The sequence below is a fragment of the Chiloscyllium plagiosum genome, chromosome 24, assembly GCF_004010195.1.
Source record: "Chiloscyllium plagiosum isolate BGI_BamShark_2017 chromosome 24, ASM401019v2, whole genome shotgun sequence".
NCBI classification, from domain to species: Eukaryota; Metazoa; Chordata; class Chondrichthyes; order Orectolobiformes; family Hemiscylliidae; genus Chiloscyllium; species Chiloscyllium plagiosum.
In genome coordinates, this window is record NC_057733.1 from 489707 (window position 1) to 511530 (window position 21824).

Consider the following 21824-nt stretch of genomic DNA (forward strand, 5'->3'; position numbering starts at 1 on the left):
GTCAAATTTGGCCTTTCTCCAATTTAGAACTTCAACTTTTAGATCTGGTCTATTCTTTTCCATCACTATTTTAAAACTCATAGAATTATGGTCGCTGGCCCCAAAGTGCTCTCCCACTGACACCTCAGTCACCTGCCCTGCCTTATTTCCCAAGAGTAGGTCAAGTTTTGCACCTTCTCTAGTAGGTACATCCACATACTGAATTAGAAAATTGTATTGTAAGCACTTAACAAATTCCTCTCCATCTAAACCTTTAATACTATGGCATACCCAGTCTATGTTTGGAAAGTTAAAATCCCTACCATAACCACCCTATTATTCTTATATATAGCTGAGATCTCCTTACAAATTTGTTTCTCAATTTCCCTCTGACTATTAGGGGATCTATAATACAATCCTAATAAGGTGATCATCCCTTTCCTATTTCTCAGTTCCACCCAAATAACATCCCAGGATGTATTTCCGGGAATATCCTCCCTCAGCACAGCTGTAATGCTATCCCTTATCAAAAATGCCACTCCCCTCCTCTCTTGCCTCTCTTTCTATCCTTCCTGTAGCATTTGTATCCTGGAACATTAAGCTGCCAGTCCTGCCCATCCCTGAGCCATGTTTCTGTAATTGTTAAGATATCCCAGTCCCATGTTCCTAACCATGCCCTGAGTTCATCTGCCTTCCCTATTCGGCCCCTTGCATTGAAATATCTGCAGTTTAATTTATTGGTCCTACCTTGTCCCTGCCTCCCCTGAGTGTTTGACTCACTTCTGTTCTCAACTGTACCAGTGTCAGATTGATCTCTTTTCTCACTATCTCCCTGGGTCCCAATCCCCCCCCCCCCCCCCCACCTTACTACCTCCACCTTGGTCCCACCCCCCCACCTTACTAGTTTAAATCCTCCCAAGCAGTTCTAGCAAATTTCCCTGCCAGTATATTAGTCCCCTTCCAATTTAGGTGCAATCCATCCTTCTTGTGCAGGTCACTTCTTCCCCAAAAGAGATTCCCATGATCCAAAAATGTGAATCCTTCTCCCATACACCAGCTCCTCAGCCATACGTTCATCTGCTCTATCCTCCTATTCCTGCTCTCATTAGCTCGTAGCACTGGGAGTAATCCAGATATTACTACCCTTGAGGACCTCCTTTTTAAATTTCTGCCTAACTCTCTGTAATCTCCCTTCAGAATCTCAACCTTTTTCCTTCCTATACCGTTGGTTCCAATGTGGACAATGACCTCCTGCTGGCCCCTCTCCCCCGTGAGAACATTCTGCACGAGAACATTCTGCACCCTCTCTGAGACATCCTTGATCCTGGCACCAGGGAAACAACACACCACTGCTTTTTCGCTGCTGGCCACAGAAACATCTGTCTGTACCTTGGACTACAGAATCACCTAACATAATTGATCTCTTGGAACCTGACATATCCCTCGTTGTGTTAGAGCCAGTGTCCATACCAAAAACTTGGCTGTTAGTGCTACGTTCCCCAGAGAATCCATCACCCCCACATTTTCCAAAACTGCATATGTGTTTGAAATGGGTATATCCCCAAAAGACTCCTGCCCTAGGTGTGTACCTCTCTTACCCTTCCTGGAGTTAACCCATCTATGTGTCTGTATCTGAGATTCCCCTCCACCACACCCCCCCCCCCCCACCTTTCCTAGAACTGCCATCCATCACATACTGTTGCTGTTGCAAATTCCTCATCGCTTCTAACTGTGTCTCCAACTGATCCATTCGATCTGATAAGATTTGCATCCAACAGCATTTATTACAGATATAATCTGCAGTAACCCTTAAATTCTCTTTAAACTCCCACATCTGACAAGTACATATCATTGTAAAGGCCATTTTTGCTCCTTCACAATCTACAGACCCAGAAAATAACACCGTCTTATTCCTCTACAAAACATTGTCCCAGGTTAAATGAATAGTTATGGCTTATATTTTCAGTTTAATCAAGAGACTTATCTCCAAAAACATATAATCAAGAAAGAACCCACTCTACTCACTGCTGCAGCCTTTCTCTTGGACAGACTTAAAACAATGATTAACTTATCTGATTTTGTGTTGTGAACTTCGCCCGAACAAGTGCTTCCAAGATTAGTTGTGAAATTCACTGTTTGCTAATTTTCCCAGATGCATTCCAATGTCCAGCAATACATGAATTCAAACAGCAAAGGCAGGAACTGTGCAGGTTCACTGCTCTGTCAGTTTATTTCTCTCTCTCTCTTCCCCCTCCCCTACACTGACTTCACCATGTGCTTCCTTTGTCTGTTCTTCTCCCTTTTAAAACTGCTGTTGTTTTAACTTTTTTTCCCCAAACTTCCAAAACAATGCAACAGCATATAAAACAGTAATTGCTGCTCTTGGAATTAGAGGAAATCACCTCCAGCACCTAAAATACATCAAAGAAAGGAGCAGCTGTTACAGCCAGACATTTTTTCCCATCCTCCATCTTGTTCAAAAATATAAAGTTCCTAGAGTTCTAAAGGATCACTGGGCTGCTTTTTCAGAGACAGAAAGAGAAAGATGGATGACTGGTGGTGACCTGAGGATCACCACGCCTCAGGTGAGAAGATAGGACCTTCATTGTGACCTCAGCCAGTGTGGGAATTGAGCCGACGAGACTGGGGTCAACATCACAAATCAGCTGTTCAGCCAACTGACTCCCATTAAAAATGGAAATTCCTTTTAAAAAAAAATGTATATCTCATTGATATTATCTTCATGTTCTGAAATCATGTTTGAATTTGGTTTAGATTGGGTCACTTTTAACAAGTTGCTCAGTTTGGTTAAGGTAAATAACTGGAAAATGACAGGTTACTTTTTTATCTATATATTGGGGTTTCTCTCATTAGTAATAAGAATTAACTCTTCTATTCATAAAAGGAGTTAATGTTCTGCACTATGTCTATTATGTTTTGCCAGGTTTGACTTGCATGAATGCAGTCAGGTTACTGAGGCCAGGTCGTTCAGATGGCTGGAAAATCCCATTCAATCCTAAAGGAGGTGGATGTGGTGCAGCAATGAGGGCTATGTGTATTGGACTGCGATTTCCTCATCCCAATGAGTTACAGATGCTGATTGAAGTAGCTGTCGAGAGTGGCCGAATGACTCACCATCATCCAACTGGCTATCTGGGCTCAGTAGTTGCAGCTTTGTTCACAGCTTATGCAGTGAATGATAAACCCATAGAAAGTTGGGGAGCAGGCCTGATGGAAGTGTTGGAGAAAACAAAGAGTTACGTAGAAAATGCTGGGCACTATGTTTCTGAAAATCTGGCTGAATGGTATGTGTAGTATTCATTCTTCATTTTATAAGTGCTCCGTGAGAGGCTTGAGGCTGATATTTGCATGGTTTCATGGTGTTAACATGCTTCTTAATAATCTGCTTCATAATGCTTTCTTCATCTCTCTGGAATTACTGGGTTTGCCAGACAGATGAAATTGAAATGCAAAAATGTGCATTTCCTTCGTGTGAAGAACAACTCCTCAGAGGTCTGTACTGTAACATCTAGATCATTGCGGTAATGGATGCCAGCTAGCAATCTAAGCTGAATTGTAGAGATGCTGTATTTTCACAGGCAGTGTTCTTTGGATACACATTTTAGCGAAGGTCCTGTCAGGCAGACATGAACACACAAATCAAATTGATTCCTGATGAAGGGTTTTTGCCCAAAACGTCGATTTCCTGCTCCTCGGATGCTGCATGACTTGCTGTGCTTTTCCAGCACTACTGTAATCTTGACTCTAATCTCCAGCGTCTGCAGTACCCACCTCCGCCACACAAATCAAAACTGGCATATCAATTCAGTGTTAGAATCACAGAGTTACTACTGCATGGCAGGAGGCCATTTGGTCCATTGTGCCTACTCTGGCCCTTCAAATGAGCATCTTTACCCAGTGCCAAGATCCCCTTGCATACTATTTATATCTGAATACTCATCAATGCCCTTTGGAATGGTTCAATTCTGCCTGTCTCCACCATAATTTTAGGCAGTGCATTCCATATCCTGTTGTATTCTTCTGTGGTGGGGTTTGGGGAGGTTTGAGTGGTGGTTGATATGCTGCTAAGGGTTGACTTTTTTGCATGAGACACTGAAATGAGGTTCTAGTTACCTTTTCTTGAATGGTCATAAGTGATCCAATACTGCAATTCAGTTCAGGCTTCAGGCCATTATCCTTCATTCAACTAGCCACAAATTGGCTGTCACGTCTCCTTTGTGACAAAGAACTTTTATCTTTGTTTTCATTGGAAATGGGCACCCCTAATTGATCTGAAGCAAGTAGGCAATTAAGAATCAAACATGTCTGCAGTCACATGTAGGCCAAACCAGGTAAGGACAGCAGATTTCCTTCCTGAAATATATTTATGATAGGTCATCCCTTCACTTGTTATTCAGTTGTTGACACTTTACTCACACCAACACTCTTGATCTATTATCCTACCTGCAGAGATCTATTATCCTACCTGTCAACACTCCACTCACACTATTTGTGAGATCTTTTGATGCCTCTGATTATAAAGTCTATGCCTAGATGCTCTCTTCACTTCACCTTCGAAAGCTTGTTCAAATAAACCCGTTTGAATGTAACCTAAATTTTTGACCTAAAGGATGTAGGTGAATAATAATTGATGATTATTGTCATAGTCACCATTATCAGGACTAGCTTTCCATTCCAAATTTATTTTTGAAGTTAAATTCTACCAGCTGCCATGGTAAAATTAAAACCTGTCCCTAGATTACTGGTCCAGTGATTGAGCGGCACAGTGGTTAGCACTGCTGCCTCACAGCGCCAGAGACCCGGGTTCAATTCCCGTCTCAGGCGACTGACTGTGTGGAGTTTGCACGTTCTCCCCGTGTCTGCGTGGGTTTCTCCGGGTGCTCCGGTTTCCTCCCACAGTCCAAAGATGTGCAGGTCAGGTGAATTGGCCATGCTAAATTGCCCGTAGTGTTATGTAAGGGGTAAATGTATGGGTGGGTTGCGCTTCGGCGGGGCGGTGTGGACTTGTTGGGCCGAAGGGCCTGTTTCCACACTGTAAGTAATCTAATCTAATCTAATCACTGTTTCCCCATGCACTTCTTACAATCAATAAGATATTTTTGATGCTTTGCGCTGTCCAGAACTTGTGAAAATTGTGGTCTTTCTTGATATACATCATTATGGAGAATAAAATCTTTAGAATATTGAATACCTCATCACATTTTTTTTCCTTTCAGGTCCTACTTTGAAAACCAGTGGAAGAAGTACCTTCAGGATAGAGGCATTCTGGATGGGGTATCCAAGCCAATTTTCCCAGTTCCGTACGATGTGATGGAACGTGACAAATTCTATACCTCTATTAGCTATTCGGGCTGGGGTGGGGCAAGCGGGCATGATGCTCCCATGATTGCTTATGATGCCATCTTGGGCTCAGGCAATTCCTGGAGAGAGCTTTGTAATCGAGCGGTTTTCCATGGGGGTGATAGTGATTCTACTGGCACTATAGCTGCGGCTTGGTGGGGAGCGATGTATGGATTTGATGGAGTTCCTAACTCCAACCATAAGCATTTAGAATATAGGAGCAGGTTGAAGTTGCTAGCAGAAAAATTGTTTGATTTTAGCCATCCAGGTTCTTGCTCATTGCAAAAGGATAAGATGAAATGCTGTTTGGAATAGCTCCACTACTTTGAATTATAAGCTCTGTTTTTTCTGATTTCTGTTGTTGCAATGCAGCCCTCTGTATCTGAACTGTGACTTCTTTAAAGATCACTGTTATTATGGATTTTTCTTTGGTTCCATTTTACCCTGGCTATTATCCCCTCTCATCTGATAGAGAATAGTACTTCTCAAATTTAAAAGTTATACTTTAGATGCCCTTCTCTATTACTAACTGAAACCAACTGGGCTAAACTTTATTTGGGTTGTCCTGTTCATCAAACTAACCTTGGAAGAAAAGTGTGTTCCAAACGAATTGATATTTAAAAAGCCTACTCTACAGCAGTGACATATTGAGGGGGGGGAGGGAAATTAAACTGTTGAGCATTGGACCCTTTGTGAACAGTAAATCCTGACTGCAAGGACTGTTGGCCAATCTTGGTTAATTCAACAATTCTAGTAGTCTCAACAGACCACTGCTGAGGCTGCAAACATCTCAGTGAAAACAACAGTAGTGATTGGGGTGAGGTATGTCTCGCATTTTTCAGGTGGGAAGGCATCAAAAGTGTGTGTGTTAGTATGGGTGGTGGGAGTGGTGCATAAAGGACAATGACATTTTGGGGTAGAGGTGCCCTTTTTGAAATAAAAAGTTTTAAAGTTCTCTAATCCTTGCTGATTTGTGACTTCAATACAGATTATTCTCTTTCTGTTTTGAGATTAAGACATTTGTTAGTAGTGTCAATTGCCCCCTTTTTGCTTCTCAATTCCAAACAAAATTTTTGATTCCAATGTGTTCTTTAATCAGACTGTCACACTCACCCCCTCTTTTCCTTTGCTTTTGCTGAACACTGTATTGCAATCTTATTGTATCCCCGCATAACTATTTGAGCTTACAGGTAACCTTAATTTCTGTTTACATATCTTCATAAAATTAAGAGCAGACTGAAAAGGTTAAAATAGTACAAATTCTCTTGTAATATTCCACACAGACTCGATACACCTTACTTGTGTTTTATATGTTGTTAGAACCAAGTTAAGAGGGTGAACAACTTCTTTGTCCTAATCCTCAATTACTCACAGTAGAGTTTGAATTGTGTGGTGTGCCAATTCAAGTGATATTGCTGAATCCACAAGGATGGTTATCTGAATCTGGGAATCATTTTGTAAGATTCTTTGTGCCCTTTTGAAAACATTAACTTTAAATATGGGTGGCACGGTGGCTCAGTGGTTAGCACTGCTGCCTCACAGCACCAGGGTCCCAAGTCTGATTCCAGCCTCGGGCAACAGTCTGCATGGAGTTTTCACTTTCTCCCTGTTTCTGCGTGGGTTTTCTCCGGGTGCTCCGGTTTCCTCCCACAATCCAAAGACGTGCAGGTCAGGTGAATTGGCCATGCTAAATTGTCCAAAGTGTTAGATGCATTAGTCAGAGGGGGGGTGGGTTACTCTTTGGAGGGTCGGTGTGGACTTGTTGGGCCTGTTTCCACACTGTAGGGAATCTAATCTAAAAACCCGATAATCATGTCAAAATAGATCATTGAAAGTGTTGAGGCAGGTTCAAAGTGCAGTTAATAAAATATGCTATATCCTAGGATTCATTAATAGGTGCACAGCATATAAAACAAGGAAGTTTACCTTCTAAAATTAACCTCTTACATTATCTGGTATAAAACACTGATGTAGTCTCAACTGGAGTACTGCAACCAGTTCTGGGCACCACACTTTAGGAAAGATGTGATGGCATTAGAGAGGTGCAGAAGATATTCACAAACGTTCCCAGATATTACCAAGTTCAGTTTATGGATTATTTGCTCATGGAATGTGGGTGTTGCTGACTGACCAGTATTTATTGACCTTGAGAAGGTCATGGTAAGGTGCCTTCTTGAGCTGCTGTCCATGTGGACTCATGTTACCCATCGTAAAGCCCAAATAGTACAAAACTGAGTTAGATGTATTGCTGTCTTTGGCGAGGTAAATGATGGTGATCCAGATCAAATTTCAGAAAAAGTAAAAAGGAATCCACAGTTATACCTGTGAAACAACACAACATGAAAGCCATTTAGCCGATTTTGTAACTTTATTTTTCCCTTGACTGTGTTTGTCTTTTATGTGAATGGGGACGGAAAACAAAAGCTTTGGATTTCAAGCACAGATGTTAATCAGATTGTTTAATTTTAGTAAATAATTAAGTCATTTATCTTAGGCTTTAAAAAAACTCTGGGATTTGTTATTCAAAAGTCTGGTTAGGATCCAATAGAGTGACGAGAACATAGAACAGTACAGCACAGGATTGGGCCCTTCGTCCCACTATGTTGTACCGAACATGATGCCAAATTAAACTAATCCCTTCTGCTTGCCCTTGGCTCATATCCCTCCATTCCTTGCACGTTCATGTGTTATCTAAACATTCCTTAAACACCCCTATCTGTCTCCACCACCACCACTTCCAGTGTGTTCCAGACTCCACCACTGTATAAAAAAAACAAATTTGCCTCTCACATCTCCTTTGAATCCTCCCTCTCCCACTTTAAATGCATGCTCCTCGTACAGGTATTAGACATTTCATGTAAAAGGTAGAACATTACAGCGCAGTACAGGCTCTTTGGCCCTCGATGTTGCACCACTCTGTGAAACCAATCTGAAGCCCATCTAACCTACACTGTCCATATGCCAATACCAGTTAAATGTCTGTAAAATTGGCGAGTATACAACTGTTGCAGGCAGTGCATGCCGTGCCCCCTACTACTCTGATTAAGAAACTACCTCTGACATCTGTCTGAGATCTATCACCCCTCAATATGAAGCTGTGCACCCTTATGTTCCACTGTCCTCGGAAGAAGACTCTCACTATCCACCCGATCCAATCCTTTGATTATCTTGTGTCTCAATTAAGCACCTCAACCTTTCCTTGTAAGACCTTCCTTCCATACCATACAACATCCAAGTAAATCTCCTCTGAACCCTTTCCAAAGCTTCCACATCCTTCCTATAATGCAGTGACCAGAATTGCATGCAATACTCCAAGTGTGGCCACACCAGAGTTATGTACAACTGCAACATCAAGGTTCTGAAACTCAATCCCTCTATTAATAAAAGCTAACACACCATCTGCCTTCTGAACAGCCCTATCAACCTGGATGGCATCTTTCAGAGATCTGTGTACATGGACACCGAGATTTCTGCTCATTTACACTACCAAGAATCTTACTATTCTTCCAGTAATCTGGATTCCTGTTACTCCTTCCAAAGTGAATCACCTCTCACTTTTCTGCATTAAACTCCATTTGTCATCTCTCAGCCCAGCTCTGCAACTTGTGTATCTCACCTCTGTAACCTGCAACATCCTTTGACCTTAGTGTCATCCACAAATTTGCTAACACATCCTTCTGCACCCTCATCCAGGTCGTTTATAAAAATGACAAACAGCAGTGGCCCCAAACCAGATCCTTGCGGTACACCACGAGTAAACGAACTCCTGATGAACGTTTCCATCAACCATCATCCTCTGTTGTCTTTGTTAGCCAATTTCTGACCCAAACTGCCAAATCACCCGCAATCCTATATTTCCATATTTTGTGTAGTAGCTTATCTTGGGGAACCGTATCAAATGCCCTACTGAATTCCATATATGCCAAATCAACGGCTTCACCTACATCCACCTGTTTAGTCACCTTCTCAAAGAACTCTAAGGTTTGTGAGGCATGACCTACCCTTCACAAAACCTTGTTGACTATCCCTAATCAATTTCTTTCTTTCTAGATGATTATAAATCCTCTCTCTTCTAACCTTTACCAGCACTTTATCCACAATCGAAGTAAGGCTGTCTGGTCTATAGTTACCAGAGTTCTCTCTTCTCCTCATCTTGAACAAGGGGACAACATTTGCTATCCTCCACTCTTTTGGTACTATTCCTGTAGCCAATGACAAAGATTAAAGCCAAGGGCTCTGCAATCTCTTCCCTGGCTTCCCAGAGAATCCTAGAATAAATCCCATCCAGCCCAGGGGATTTATCTATTTTCACACTACAGAATTTCTAACACCTCCTCATGAACCTCAATCCCGTTTAGTGGCCTTCTTCTCAGTATTCTCCTTGACAACATTGTCTTTTTCTGGTGTGAATATTGACTAAAAATGTTCATTTAACACTTCCCCTATCTCCTCTGACTCCATGTACAACCTCCCCCTTCCTTTCTGAGCAACAGGGACAGACTCTATGCCAGAGACCGGGCCCCATTGCGTACTCCGGTAAGTCGCTCCTCTCCCCCTCCCCCCAAAAACCAGTATCCAAAAAGCTATACTTATTGTTGAGGGGAATGGCCACAGGAGATCCTTGCACTGCTTGCTGATTCCCTTTCTGTTCCCTGACGGTAAGCCATCTACCTTTTTTTACCTGAGTTGTGACTCCCTCCCTGTAACTCCTCTCAATAACCCTCTCCACCTCTTGAATGATCCGAAGTTCATCCAGCTCCAGTTCCCTAATGCGGTCTTCAAGGAGCTGGATTGGGATGCATATCCCACAGATGCAGTCAACTGCATAAAATGGCGTTTCAGTTACTAACTGCTAATTCTGCTATAGCTGCATAAGTGACTAACCACAGTCTGCTTCAATCGAGATTAGCAGATAACACGCCCTTTACAGCATAGAGATAACTAGACTGGATAAGACATTTCTAGCTATCCTAACTGACCGTCAAGTGCAGGTGCAATGGCTCGTATAGTGAGGGAAGAGTGGCCTAAGTGTTGGAAAATAAAGTATCATTGGACATAGTAACTGTCAAATAAAGCAGGATTGTGTATTGATTGGTAATTGTTTGAATGTACTTTGCGATCATGGCCTGTACCCTTTTAAGAAAAATATAAACATGTCTTTATTTTAAGCCATGTGCGCAGCTCCTCCGAGGAACACGGAAGTGCATAACCTCTGTATTTCTGGATGCTCTGTGTCGGACCATATGAAAAATAAAGAGTGAAGTCTTAACAGCCAGACTGAATGCAAGTGTTTATTGATCAATCGCGGAACCGAGAGACCCTGCCGGGGGGGGGGGGGGGGGGGGGTCCAGATCTTCATCTGGTTCCGTGACTCTGATTCAAAGAACAAAGAAAACTTACAGCTCAGGATCAGGCCCTTCTGCCCTCCAAGGCTGAGCCAATCCAAATCCACTGTCTAAACCTATCGCCAGTTCTTAAGCATTTGTATCCCTCTGCTCTCCACCTACTCTTGCATCTGTCCAGACGAACCTTAAATGACTGTACCATGCCTGCCTCTGCTGGCAACACGTTTCAGGCACCTACCACCCTCTGTGTGAAGTACTTTCCATGCACATCCCCCTTAAATTTTCCACCTCTCGCTATTGAATCCCTCACGCGGGGGAGGGAGATCTCTGTCTCTCTCTCTCTCTCCCTCCCCTGTCTATACCCCTTATGATTTTGTAGACCTCAATCTCCTTTCTTCTAATGCAAACAATCCTAACCTACTCAACCTTTCTTCATAGCTAGCACCTTCCATACCAGGCAACATCCTCGTAAATCTTCTCTGCACCGTCTCCAAAGCATCCACAATCTTTTGGTAATGTGGCGACCAGAAATATACACAGTATTCTAAATGCGGCCGAACCAATGTCTTGTACAATGTTAACATGACTTGCCGGCTCTTATATTCAATACCTTGTCCGATGAAGGCAAGCATACCATATGCCTTCTTGACCACTCTATCCACCTGTGCAGCCACCTTCAGTATGGTACAGATGGATTGTGGACAGCAGTGTAAGAGCTTTGAATCCTCCACTATTGAGTGTAGAGGAATCGGCTGGCCAGACATGAGTATTTTCTCCATTTGGTTTTCCACTCATTCACGTTGTGGTTGACTCGACCCGACCCCTCGCTGTTTATTGTCTAGTTCCAATCCAAAAAGGATAGATTCTGGTAAGAATTCATTGTAAAAAGAAAAGGAGTCTGGGACTTGTGGTTCGGGCATCCAGAAGAGAGTTGAGGACTCCACTAACAGGTCAGGGATCTGAATAAAGAAGTACTTCAAATGAGTTGGGGATTCAGATTCGGTCAAATTGGTGTTGTCTAAATTGATTTTCAAATTGTGTGAAAGACTAAATAAGAAAGTATTGCGATACATTATAACGAGACTGTTGGAGGGTTTGGAAAGTCAAGAAAGGTTTGTGGAACTCATTAGTTTTGTTGTTTGTTGCCGGGTTGTTGAATAGTGAAGATCTTCAGTTGGGATTATTGAAGGAAGGTTGTTTTCAGATGGGTAATAATAGAGACAAGACAGAAGATCCGTCTTCAATGGTGAAACTATGTGAAAAGTATCCAGAAAAGTCTGAAAGCCTGCAAAAACTTTCTGGTGCCTTAAATACGACATTGGGTGATGAGCAGTAGCCACTTGGTGGCCCTGAAAATACTCACTTGATTAAATCAGCCCAGCAATTGATTTGGTGACAAAACCTGGGCTCAAAACAAAAGAATTGATTGGGTTGTGGCGGCAATTTTGTTGTGAAAGTCACAAAGAATCGGTCTTGCGTTCATGGCAGGATACTGCCACCAAATTGGGAACTGAATTGACTAATAATGGTCCCATGAAATCAATTGAGGTCCTCAAACACGAATGTGTTCGAGTCAAATGTCAACAGAAACAAAAAAAGTCACCGGTGACTGATAAACAAAAAGGACTATGTAGTTCGATGGTTGGCCTTGGTTTGGGTGGGGGAGACAACGAAAATTCAGATTTAGGTGATTGGTATTCCTATCCGTGCCTTGCACTGCCACCACCTCGCCCACGCCCACCTAACCTGCAAGCGAATCTTAATGCAGCCCCGGCTATTTCTAGTCCCTGCTGGATCGACAAGTCAAGTGCCCCCTGCCCCAGCCTCTTCCCCATAGCTTATCAAACTTGTTGCACCTAGTTCTCAAATCCCCATTGTTCCCCTGCCGCTGGATTGTCGTTCTCCCGACTGGATTCACCCCCACTATCGCTGCTTTTCTCCATACTCCTCAGATCTCTGTTAGTTCGGCAGCTGCAGCTCGTCCTCAGACGTACGCTGATGCCGTAGCCACACCTCTTCCTCTGCTCCCTCAGTTTACTGACCCTGTTGCTTGGAATACTCGCAGTCAACAAAAATCGAGATCTCGCCAATCCCTTTAAAAAGTCTCACCTTGCCTTGCCACAACTTGTCCAACTGAGTTTCTCTTCTGAGGACTCGGGAGATGAAATACCCGCTCCGGGCATGTTCCCATGATAGAACTGTTGAATCCACAGGCTGGCACTGCCGATCAAAACACTACTATCCGTTTTTACTGTCCCTGGAAGCCCCATGAAATTATGTCCATTCTCAATAATGCACCAGACAAGGCTCCTCAACAGTTTGTTGATTTCCCTAACACCACCATTAAAGTTATGACGGCATTGCCCAAGGCCTTTGGGCCCTTATTCAATAGATCCTTATCTGCATTGAATATGCCTGTTTCACTGAACACGTTGGTTATAATGATTTTGCTGTCCTTGCCAATGCCGTAGCTCAGGATCAGTAGTGACAGGGTGATATCCTTGCCGCTGCATTCGTCATGCTGGCAAAACCTATTGACCTTACTCATATCCTCAAACTTCGCCCTAAAAGTAAGGAGTCTGCTGAAGACTTTCTTGAACGCTTCCAAGAAAATTATAAGTCCTATTCTGAGGATCAGACCTTGAGTTTCCATGTTGCTAATGCTAAATATAACTCCATGTTATTGAACTGTCTGCTGACTGCAGTCAAGACAAATAACCTCGTCTGGGTTGACGCTAATCCCAATCAACTCCATTGTTCTGTTAAGGCCTTGTGGAAATACCAGAGTGCAGACAAGACACAACCCACGTAAAGTCGGAATTTGTTGTCCAAGAAGAGACTTCTCAAGAATTACTTGTGCATTGCAGTGATGACCCTACACCCATTCGAGGCCACGGTTGTGAGTGTGGGCGGGAGGTCCCTCCAGACAACTCTCTTAGAGCTGTTTAAATTGTGGCAACCCATATCACTTGGCTCATGACTGCCCGACCCGAGGCTGCTTTAGTTGTGACCATCCTTTTCATTGGGCGTCTAAAGGGGCAACAGGGGAAGCCAAGGGGGCGGATATGGAAATTACCCTCAGGACCTGCGAGAAACAAAACTCATTCACTTCAATAATTTCAGTCCGAGACAAGATCTGAAGCAATCAGTATGTTTATTACATGCTTGCAAGCGTGGTGCCTGGAATAAGGCACCCAGAGTTTAGCAAGTACAAACATAGGATTCACTACTCCAAACCATTACTATTGTTTATCTCTTGCCTTATCTGGCCTTGTGCATAACAAAGTACAAGTTTTACTTGGCTATTTCACCACATCCTGCTGTGGCCCATTGTCAGATATATCCTCCTTCACTACTATCTACTTCCCCCACTTGTGACATTTCCTCCCTTTCCCCAACCATATTGATCCTTATGACCTTTTAATTGGGGTTTGTTTTTGTGTTTTTGCACAAATGGGAAACAGATGCTTATAATTACTGCTTGTACAAGCATATCTGGCTTAACCTACACCCTCACAGCACCTTATCTATTTGTCTGTAAGCATGGTTCATTCTTGTATGCACATTATAGCTAATACAAAAACAATTATATATTTCCTCCACATAGTTTTCATTCTTGTTGACTCGGCCCTTGGTTGAAACAATTATACACTGGTGTGAGTGCATTTACTTTGCATAAGTAATTATGATTGCAGAAGTAATACTACTTTACCTATATCCCACAGGACCCTTATGACAACTAGAGGAGACTCCCTAATAATAATCACCCTCTGCCACAAGTGAGAGGCAGAGGGCAACATTATTTTTCGCAAAATAACCTTTTCCCAATGACTGCATAACTTTCCTTTGCAGCCTGTGTCTTACAAGCAGGAACCTACAGTCTTAAAGTTGAAAACAGATGGTATGCCCTTCTGATTGACACGGGAGCCTCAATATCTGCAGTGAAATCCGACATGAACCTTCCAATCTCTAAGAAGACCCAAAGATTATCTGGGTTCCAAGGAGAAACCCATCGTTATCCAGTTTCTGATCTGGTTCCTGTCTATTTCCAAGGCTATTCCCTGCACTACCGCTTTGTGATTATTGCCACGTTATCCTACAATCTAATGGGACGAGATCTGCTGTGTGCCTTTGAAATCAAATTCGTCTGTTCCCCTGATGGTGTCCAACTTGACTCTGACTCAGTTGAACGCCAGCTGTACGTGTCCACTAAATCTCAATGGTGGTCACTTAATGTTGACCCTCAAAGTTCTGGAAGTCATGTCGCCCTTGCTTACGATCAGACAGGCCAAGACCAATCCCTTGAAGGTTTTCTCAGGGATTTCATTGGTACTGAATGGACTTTACAGATCCTGGCTCGGGTCACCCGGCCAGAGGGTGAAGCAGATTCTGTTCAAATACCCGCTCACCTATGCAAACAGGCAGATACCTCAGCCCCTCACATCACCCGGAAGGTCAATGTGCCTCATCATGCTAAAGACCTGGGCCCTTCGGTCCACTGTGCAATCACCAGGACTGACCCACACTGCTATGATCTGCAAACACTCCAATAAGGGATGACTATCCTCTATTATCAAAATCCTACCTCATCGGGCCATACTCCTGCACCATGAAAGTCTGAATGTCCTTGATTTGGTCCGCTTGATGTATTGGCTGAACATCCTCCCATGTTGGACTTACGGAATGTGAACCCTTTCAGACTGCTCTAAAACCAAATATTACTCTACCATCCATTTGCTAATATCCACTGAAACAATAGGCAATACCAAACCTCGCTGCTCTAATTGATGTCTTTCTCTGCCAAGTCACCCTGTAAAACTCCAATTATGGCTGTCCCAAAACCTGGCAAGCCAGACCAGTATAGACTGGTTCAAGATTTAAAAGCTATCAGTGCTATTGTATAGTCTCTTCATGCATTGGTCCCAATGCATCCCAGCTCACATTCTAGCTTCGATACCATCAGATGCTAAATCTTTCACTGTTGTTGACCTGCAAAATGCTTTTTTCTCTCTACCCCTTCATGAAGACAAGTCAGTACCTATTTGCCTTTACCTTTTAATGGACAGCAGCTGACGTGGATTCGACTACCTTCGGCTTCATACACTCTCCAACCCTTTCTCACAAGCCTTACAGAAACAATTGTGGTCTCTCACCCGCACAGGTAGGTCTGCACTGATACAATATGTAGACGACCTCCTTGTTGCCAGTCTAGATGAAGAATCTAACTGCTCTATGTCGTTCTCCACCTCAACTATCTGAAACGCCTGGGTTATGTTGTCTCTCAAAAATGTCTCAATTGCACAATGTCAGGTATAGTTCCTAGGTTTCATCCTGTCAGCTGATTCACGCTCTCTTGAACAGAGCTGCATCACTCCTATTGTCAACTTCCCCGTCCTGACAACTGTGAAACAAGTTTGCCAATGGCTGGGCATGGTCAACTTCTGCCGACAAAATGATCCCTAACACTGCCCTCCTCATTAAAATGTTGACCCCTTTTACTTCCTATGAAGGTACCTTCGAGCTCTCCTCAGAGGCAAAACAAGCCTTTGACAAACTTTATCAAGCCTTGTCACAAGCTCGAGCTTTGGGAATACCCTTCTATGACAGACCTTTCCAACTTTACTGCACTATTCTGGAAGACTGTGCTTCCTCAGTTCTCACTCAACAACATGGAGACCGAGGTAAAAACAATGACTGCAGATGCTGGAAACCAGATTCTGGATCAGTGGTGCTGGAAGAGCACAGCAATTCAGGCAGCATCCGAGGACAGGCAAAATCGAGTGGGGAAGGAGATGAAGGTGATAGGTCAGGGAGGAGAGGGTGGAGTGGATAGGTGGAAAAGGAGCTGGGCAGGTCGGACAAGTCCGGACAAGTCGAGTTGCTGGAGGTTAGAAACTAGGATGAGGTGGGGGAAGGGGAAATGAGGAAACTGTTGAAATCCACATTGATGCCCTGGGGTTGAAGTGTTCCGAGGCGGAAGATGAGGCGACCGACACTGCCCAATTGCCTATCTCTCTACTAAACTTGACTCTGTTGCCTTAGGACATCCCTGTTGTACTCAGATCCTTACCGCTATGTATCTTAGTTTGCAGTCTGCAGAAAACCACACACTTCAGCAGGACATCGTCGTCTACAGTTCTCATGTGCTGATCGCCCTGTTAGGACAATTGCAAACTCAACATTTCCCTCCTCAACAACTCCTTTTAAGTACCGTACCACCATTAATCCTGCTGATTTCCCACACCACCCTTATCCACTCCAGATCATGACTGTTTTCTCCTCATCAATGAGGACATCCAAATTCATCCAGATCTTTCTAATGCCCCTATCCCAGACCCTGACATCAATATGTTCACTGATGGTAGTCCTACTGACCATACAGGTACTCACCTCTCAGGCTACGCGATAGTTGATGACCATGGCTCCGTCCTGGAATCAGTTTCTTTTTAGACTCCCTTTTCTGCCGAACAAGCTGAGCTTTTTGCCCTGATCCGTGCCTGCACCCTCAGGATGAGCCTTTGTGTTAACATTTACACTGACTCCCACTATGCTTTCATGGTTGTGCGTGATTTTGGTCAGCTCTGGAAAAATAGAGGGTTTTTGATGTCTTCAGGTACTCCCGTTTCTCACTGCCAGCTCGTCTTGGAGCTTTTAACCACACTTATGCTCCCAAAACAGGTTTGTGAGAAACAAAGCTCACTCACTTCAATAATTTCAGTCCAAGACAAGATCTGAATCAGTAAGTGTCATTTATTTCACACTTGCAAGTGGGTGTGATGTCCAGTGCCTATAAGGCAGAGGACATATACAACCCAAATTCAATTCATACACAATATTTATATAATTTGGTTTCTTTTGTTTTACATTGCTCCTCCCCTGTTTACATCCTCCACTTCCCTCAGACTGGCCCCATTACTCCTGTTTATCTCTTGCCTTATCCGGCCTTGTCTGTGACAAAATGCTTATTTCTGACCTCACAAGGCCATTTGACCTCATCCCATCCTTTCCTTACCATTATCTACTCCCTCCATCTGTGCTGCCCCTCACAGCATCTTATCACTAAGCCCTTTTAATTGGGGTTTTGTGGGAGGAAACCGGAGCACCCGGAGGAAACCCACGCAGACACGGGGAGAACGTGCAAACTCCACACAGTCAGTCGCCTGAGGCGGGAATTGAACCCAGGTCTCTGGCGCTGTGAGGCAGCAGTGCTAACCACTGGGCCACCGTGCCGTAATATCTACCATTGTCTTGCAGTCCCGTTTCTTTCTTGCATACATTTTTAGCTAATACAAAAATATATATTGCCTCCACATCATTTCCATTCTTGTTGACTCAGCTCTTGGCTAAAACAATTACACACTGGTGTGAGTTCATTTACTTTTATATAATCAATTATAATTGCAGAATTGCAGAAGTAACATTAATTTACCTATATCCCACAGGTTTCTGTTATCAAACGTCCTGCCCATACCACTGGCCAATCCCCTGTTGGCATTGGTAGCTGTGCTGATGATGAGGCCACAAAAGAAGCCTCTCGCGGCCATCTTATGATTGTGCCTAAAATGATGAGCCAGACTGAAAGTTCTGACAAGGGTGAGTCGATCTCTGACAAATTAATGCCAACCATTAAAGATGTTGTTACCTTAAAGGATGATGCCTCTGACTCTGAAAAGCTATTGTGGTCCAAGGCGCCTCTGAAGGGCCCTTCCAAACCCTTCAGCTTGACTTCATTGAGTTGCAAAGGTGTCAGCACTATAAGTATGTTTTGGTCATTGTTGATGTTTTTTCTAGATGGGTTGAAGCTTACCTCACTTCCAATGCTACTGCCAAAACTGTTGTAAATATTTTACTCAAGAAAATTACTCCCCCCTTTGGTATTCCTTTTTGCCTATACTCTGACAATGGCCCCTATTTAATTGGTGATATTAATGAGGAATTATGCTCTCATTTTAGGATCCGCTGCCAACTTTATTGTGGGGGGGAGGGGGGAATGGAAGGGGTTAACAGAGAGAGAGGCGGGAGAAGTCAGACAGCATCCAGGAGCAGGAAAATTCCCTGCTCCTGGGAAGCTGCCTGACGTGCTGTGCTTTTCCAGCACCACTCTAATCTCCAGCATCTGCAGTACCCACTTCCGCCTGAGGACACGGAGGCCAGTGTGTGTGGGTGACAGGGCTAGCTTGGGGGGTGGACCGGGGAGGACAGGGAGACAAAGCGCGCGCCATGTTGGGGAGAGGGGAAGGCAGTGGGGTGCGCGCCCTCTAGTCGGCGGCGTGAGGTAATTGGCACGGGGCCGCGCTCTCGGGCACCCGCGGGTCGGCTGTGTGTCCGCGGGAGCGAGCTTGCGCGCGGTCCCGCTCCTGGGGAAGATGGTGGTCAGGTTGAGGCCTCGGAAAGTCGCTTGGAGATTCCGGGCGGCCGCGGCCGCTGCAGTCGCCATTCTGGTGGTGCAGAGTTTGGCAGTGTGGACCTTCAGCGGCCTGGAGAGTGAGGAGGCAGAGGTGAGGCACCGGGGGCGGGTCGGAGTCTGGTAAAGGGAACCGTTAGGACAGGGATGGGAGAAGGAAGAGTGTGGTGCGTTAAGGAGGATGGAGAAGGCCGGGAGGATGGAAGGTCAGGCGGTGGGGGGACAGAGAGAGAGGAGAGGGTGACCCAGAAAGTGGGAGAGGATGGACGGATGGAGGGATTTGGGAGGAAGAGGAGATAAATGGAGGGAGAGAGAATCAGGACAGGGCAGAAAGTGCAAGGAGAAAGGAATAGCACTGAGGGAAGAGAAAGAAAGAGGACTTAAGAAATAATGTTGAAACAGGAACAGAGAAAGAGAGAGACTGGGCTGACATCAACTGTGAGGATGAACTAGAGATTCTGAAAAGGGAGATAACAATCAATGAGAATGAATGGGTCTGGGAGAAATAAGATTATATAACATTAGGAGAAGTACACCATTCAGTCCATCAAGTCTGTTCCACCATTCAATGAGATTGCAGCTGATCTGATTCCTTAACTCCACTTTCCTGCCATCCGCCCATATTGCTTAAGTTCTTAATTGATTAAAAATCTTTCTATCTCTGCCTTCAATTATTTTAATAATTTGGCCTCAACAGTGTTCTGTGCTACCCTCTGAGAGAAGGCATTCCCCATCATCTCTTTCCTAATTGGGCAACCACTTATTCTGAGATTATGCCCTCTAGACCTAGTCTCTTCCATAAAGTGGAAACAACCACTCTGTATTCTATCCTGTCAAGTCCTTTAAGATGCTGTTTATCCTTTGAAATTCTAATGAGCACTGGCCCAACTCGCTCAACCTTCACCTCGACTTATTATTCCTCCCTCCTCCCTGCATTAACATAGGCAAAGCATGATAAATGGAGTTTGAAGGGGCAAAGTTGGGATGGAAATGATGAAGCAGGAGGAACTGGAGTGAAAAGACAGAGATGGGAGAAGCGCAGGAGAATTTGAGTGGCTGTGGGATTTTTCAGAAGGATAACATTTGTGTTCAAGAGAAGGGAAGTTGAAGAACGATAGTGGGATATCTATAAATACTTGGAGCTTTTTGATTAACAAGATTTACCATGGAGAAAGTGGGATTAAAGAATTAGTCACTTTGCTTTTGAAAATCGACAGAAACTGGGGTTAACTTTCAATGGAAAATGAAGGATGTGCTCGTGGAGGAAAGAGAAGCCTGAATTAGTGAGCAGAAAGTGAGAGCACAGAGCTGTAAAAGTAAAGTGGGGTTTATTTTATTAATGTATGTCATGTGGCTGGCTGGGCCAACATTTATTACCTATTTTTCATTATCAAAGTGGTGAGCTATTGCAGTTGAAATTTTGGAGGTACAATCACAATACTGTTAGTGAGGGAGTCCAGGATTTAGACCCGGTGACAATGAAGCAACGGTGATGCATTTCTTTGAGTGGCTTGGAGGGGAACTTGCAAGTGGTGGTGCCTCCATGTAATTGCTACTCTTGTCATCTTGGGTGATAAGGATAGTGGATTTGAAAGGTGCTGTCTGAAGCCTTAGTGAATTTCTGCAGGGCTGTCATGCATCTTGTTGATGGTACACATTGCTGTCACTGAGCGTCGATGATTGAGGGAGTGAATGTGTTGCCAGTCAAGCAAGCTGTTTTGTCTTTGATGCTGTTAAGTGTCTTGAGTCCTGTTAGAATTGAACTACCGAGGTAATTGGGGAGTTTTCCATCATCCACCTTACTTGTGTTTTGTGGTTGGTGGACAAGCAGTGAGACTTTCGGAGGTGAGTTACATGGTGCAACGACAGCACTCATATGGTTCGTCCAGGCAATTTCAAGTCAATGTAACCCCTATGAGCTGATAGGGCCAATTTCTGTGCTATATCATTTTCTGTTCTTTGATAGCAGGGCATTCAATTACAGTAGTTTAATTTATTGTCAGGGTTGATGGAGTGTTAAAAATGTGTTGCTGGAAAAGCGCAGCAGGTCAGGCAGCATCCAAGGAACAGGAGAATCGACGTTTCGGGCATAAGCCCTTCTTCAGGAGTGAGGAAAGTGTGTCCAGCAGGCTAAGATAAAAGGTAGAGAGGAGGGACTTGGGGGAGGGGCGTTGGAATTGCGATAGGTGGAGGGAGGTCAAGGTGAGGGCGATAGGCCGGAGTGGGATGGGGGCGGAGAGGTCAGGAAGAAGATTGCAGGTTAGGAAGGCGGTGCTGAGTTCGAGGGATTTGACTGAGACAAGGTAGGGGGAAGGGAAATGAGGAAACTGGAGAAATCTGAGTTCATCCCTTGTGGTTGGAGGGTTCCCAGGCAGACGATGAGGCTCTTCCTCCAACCGTCGTGTTGCCATGGTCTGGCGATGGAGGAGTCCAAGGACCTGCATGTCCTTGGTGGATTGCGAGTGGGAGGGGGAGTTGAAGTGTTGGGCTACGGGGTGGTTGGTCCGGGTGTCCCAGAGGTGTTCTCTGAAACGTTCAGCAAGTAGGCGGCCTGTCTCCCCAATATAGAGGAGGCCACATCGGGTGCAGCGGATGCAATAGATGACATGTGTGGAGGTGCAGGTGAATTTGTGATGGATATGGAAGTGTCCCTTAGGGCCTTGGAGGGAAGTAAGGGGGGAGGTGTGGGCGCAAGTTTTGCATTTTTTGCGGTTGCAGGGGAAGGTGCCGGGAGT

The 21824-nt window shown here is 44.3% G+C and overlaps 2 protein-coding genes across 4 annotated transcripts in view; both read left to right on the forward strand.

The window, feature by feature from the left end:
- The window catches only part of adprh (ADP-ribosylarginine hydrolase), a 24508-nt gene extending 18211 nt beyond the window's left edge, over nt 1-6297 (forward strand). For both annotated transcript variants that reach the window (XM_043714270.1, XM_043714271.1), the window contains exons 2-3: nt 2924-3284; nt 5217-6297. In XM_043714270.1, coding sequence (XP_043570205.1) covers nt 2924-3284; nt 5217-5655 — 800 coding nt within the window. In that variant the 3' untranslated portion in view covers nt 5656-6297. The remainder of the gene's footprint in view (nt 1-2923; nt 3285-5216) is intronic.
- Nucleotides 6298-18953: 12656 nt separating this feature from the next.
- The window catches only part of xylt2 (xylosyltransferase II), a 190188-nt gene continuing 187317 nt past the window's right edge, over nt 18954-21824 (forward strand). Inside the window, exon 1 of one of the 2 annotated variants that reach the window (XR_006315166.1) lies at nt 18954-19183. Coding sequence is in view for 1 of the 2 variants with exons in the window: in XM_043714272.1 (XP_043570207.1) it covers nt 19052-19183 (132 nt within the window). In the remaining variant the exon portion in view is untranslated. The remainder of the gene's footprint in view (nt 19184-21824) is intronic. The other variant, XM_043714272.1, reaches the window with a different exon arrangement.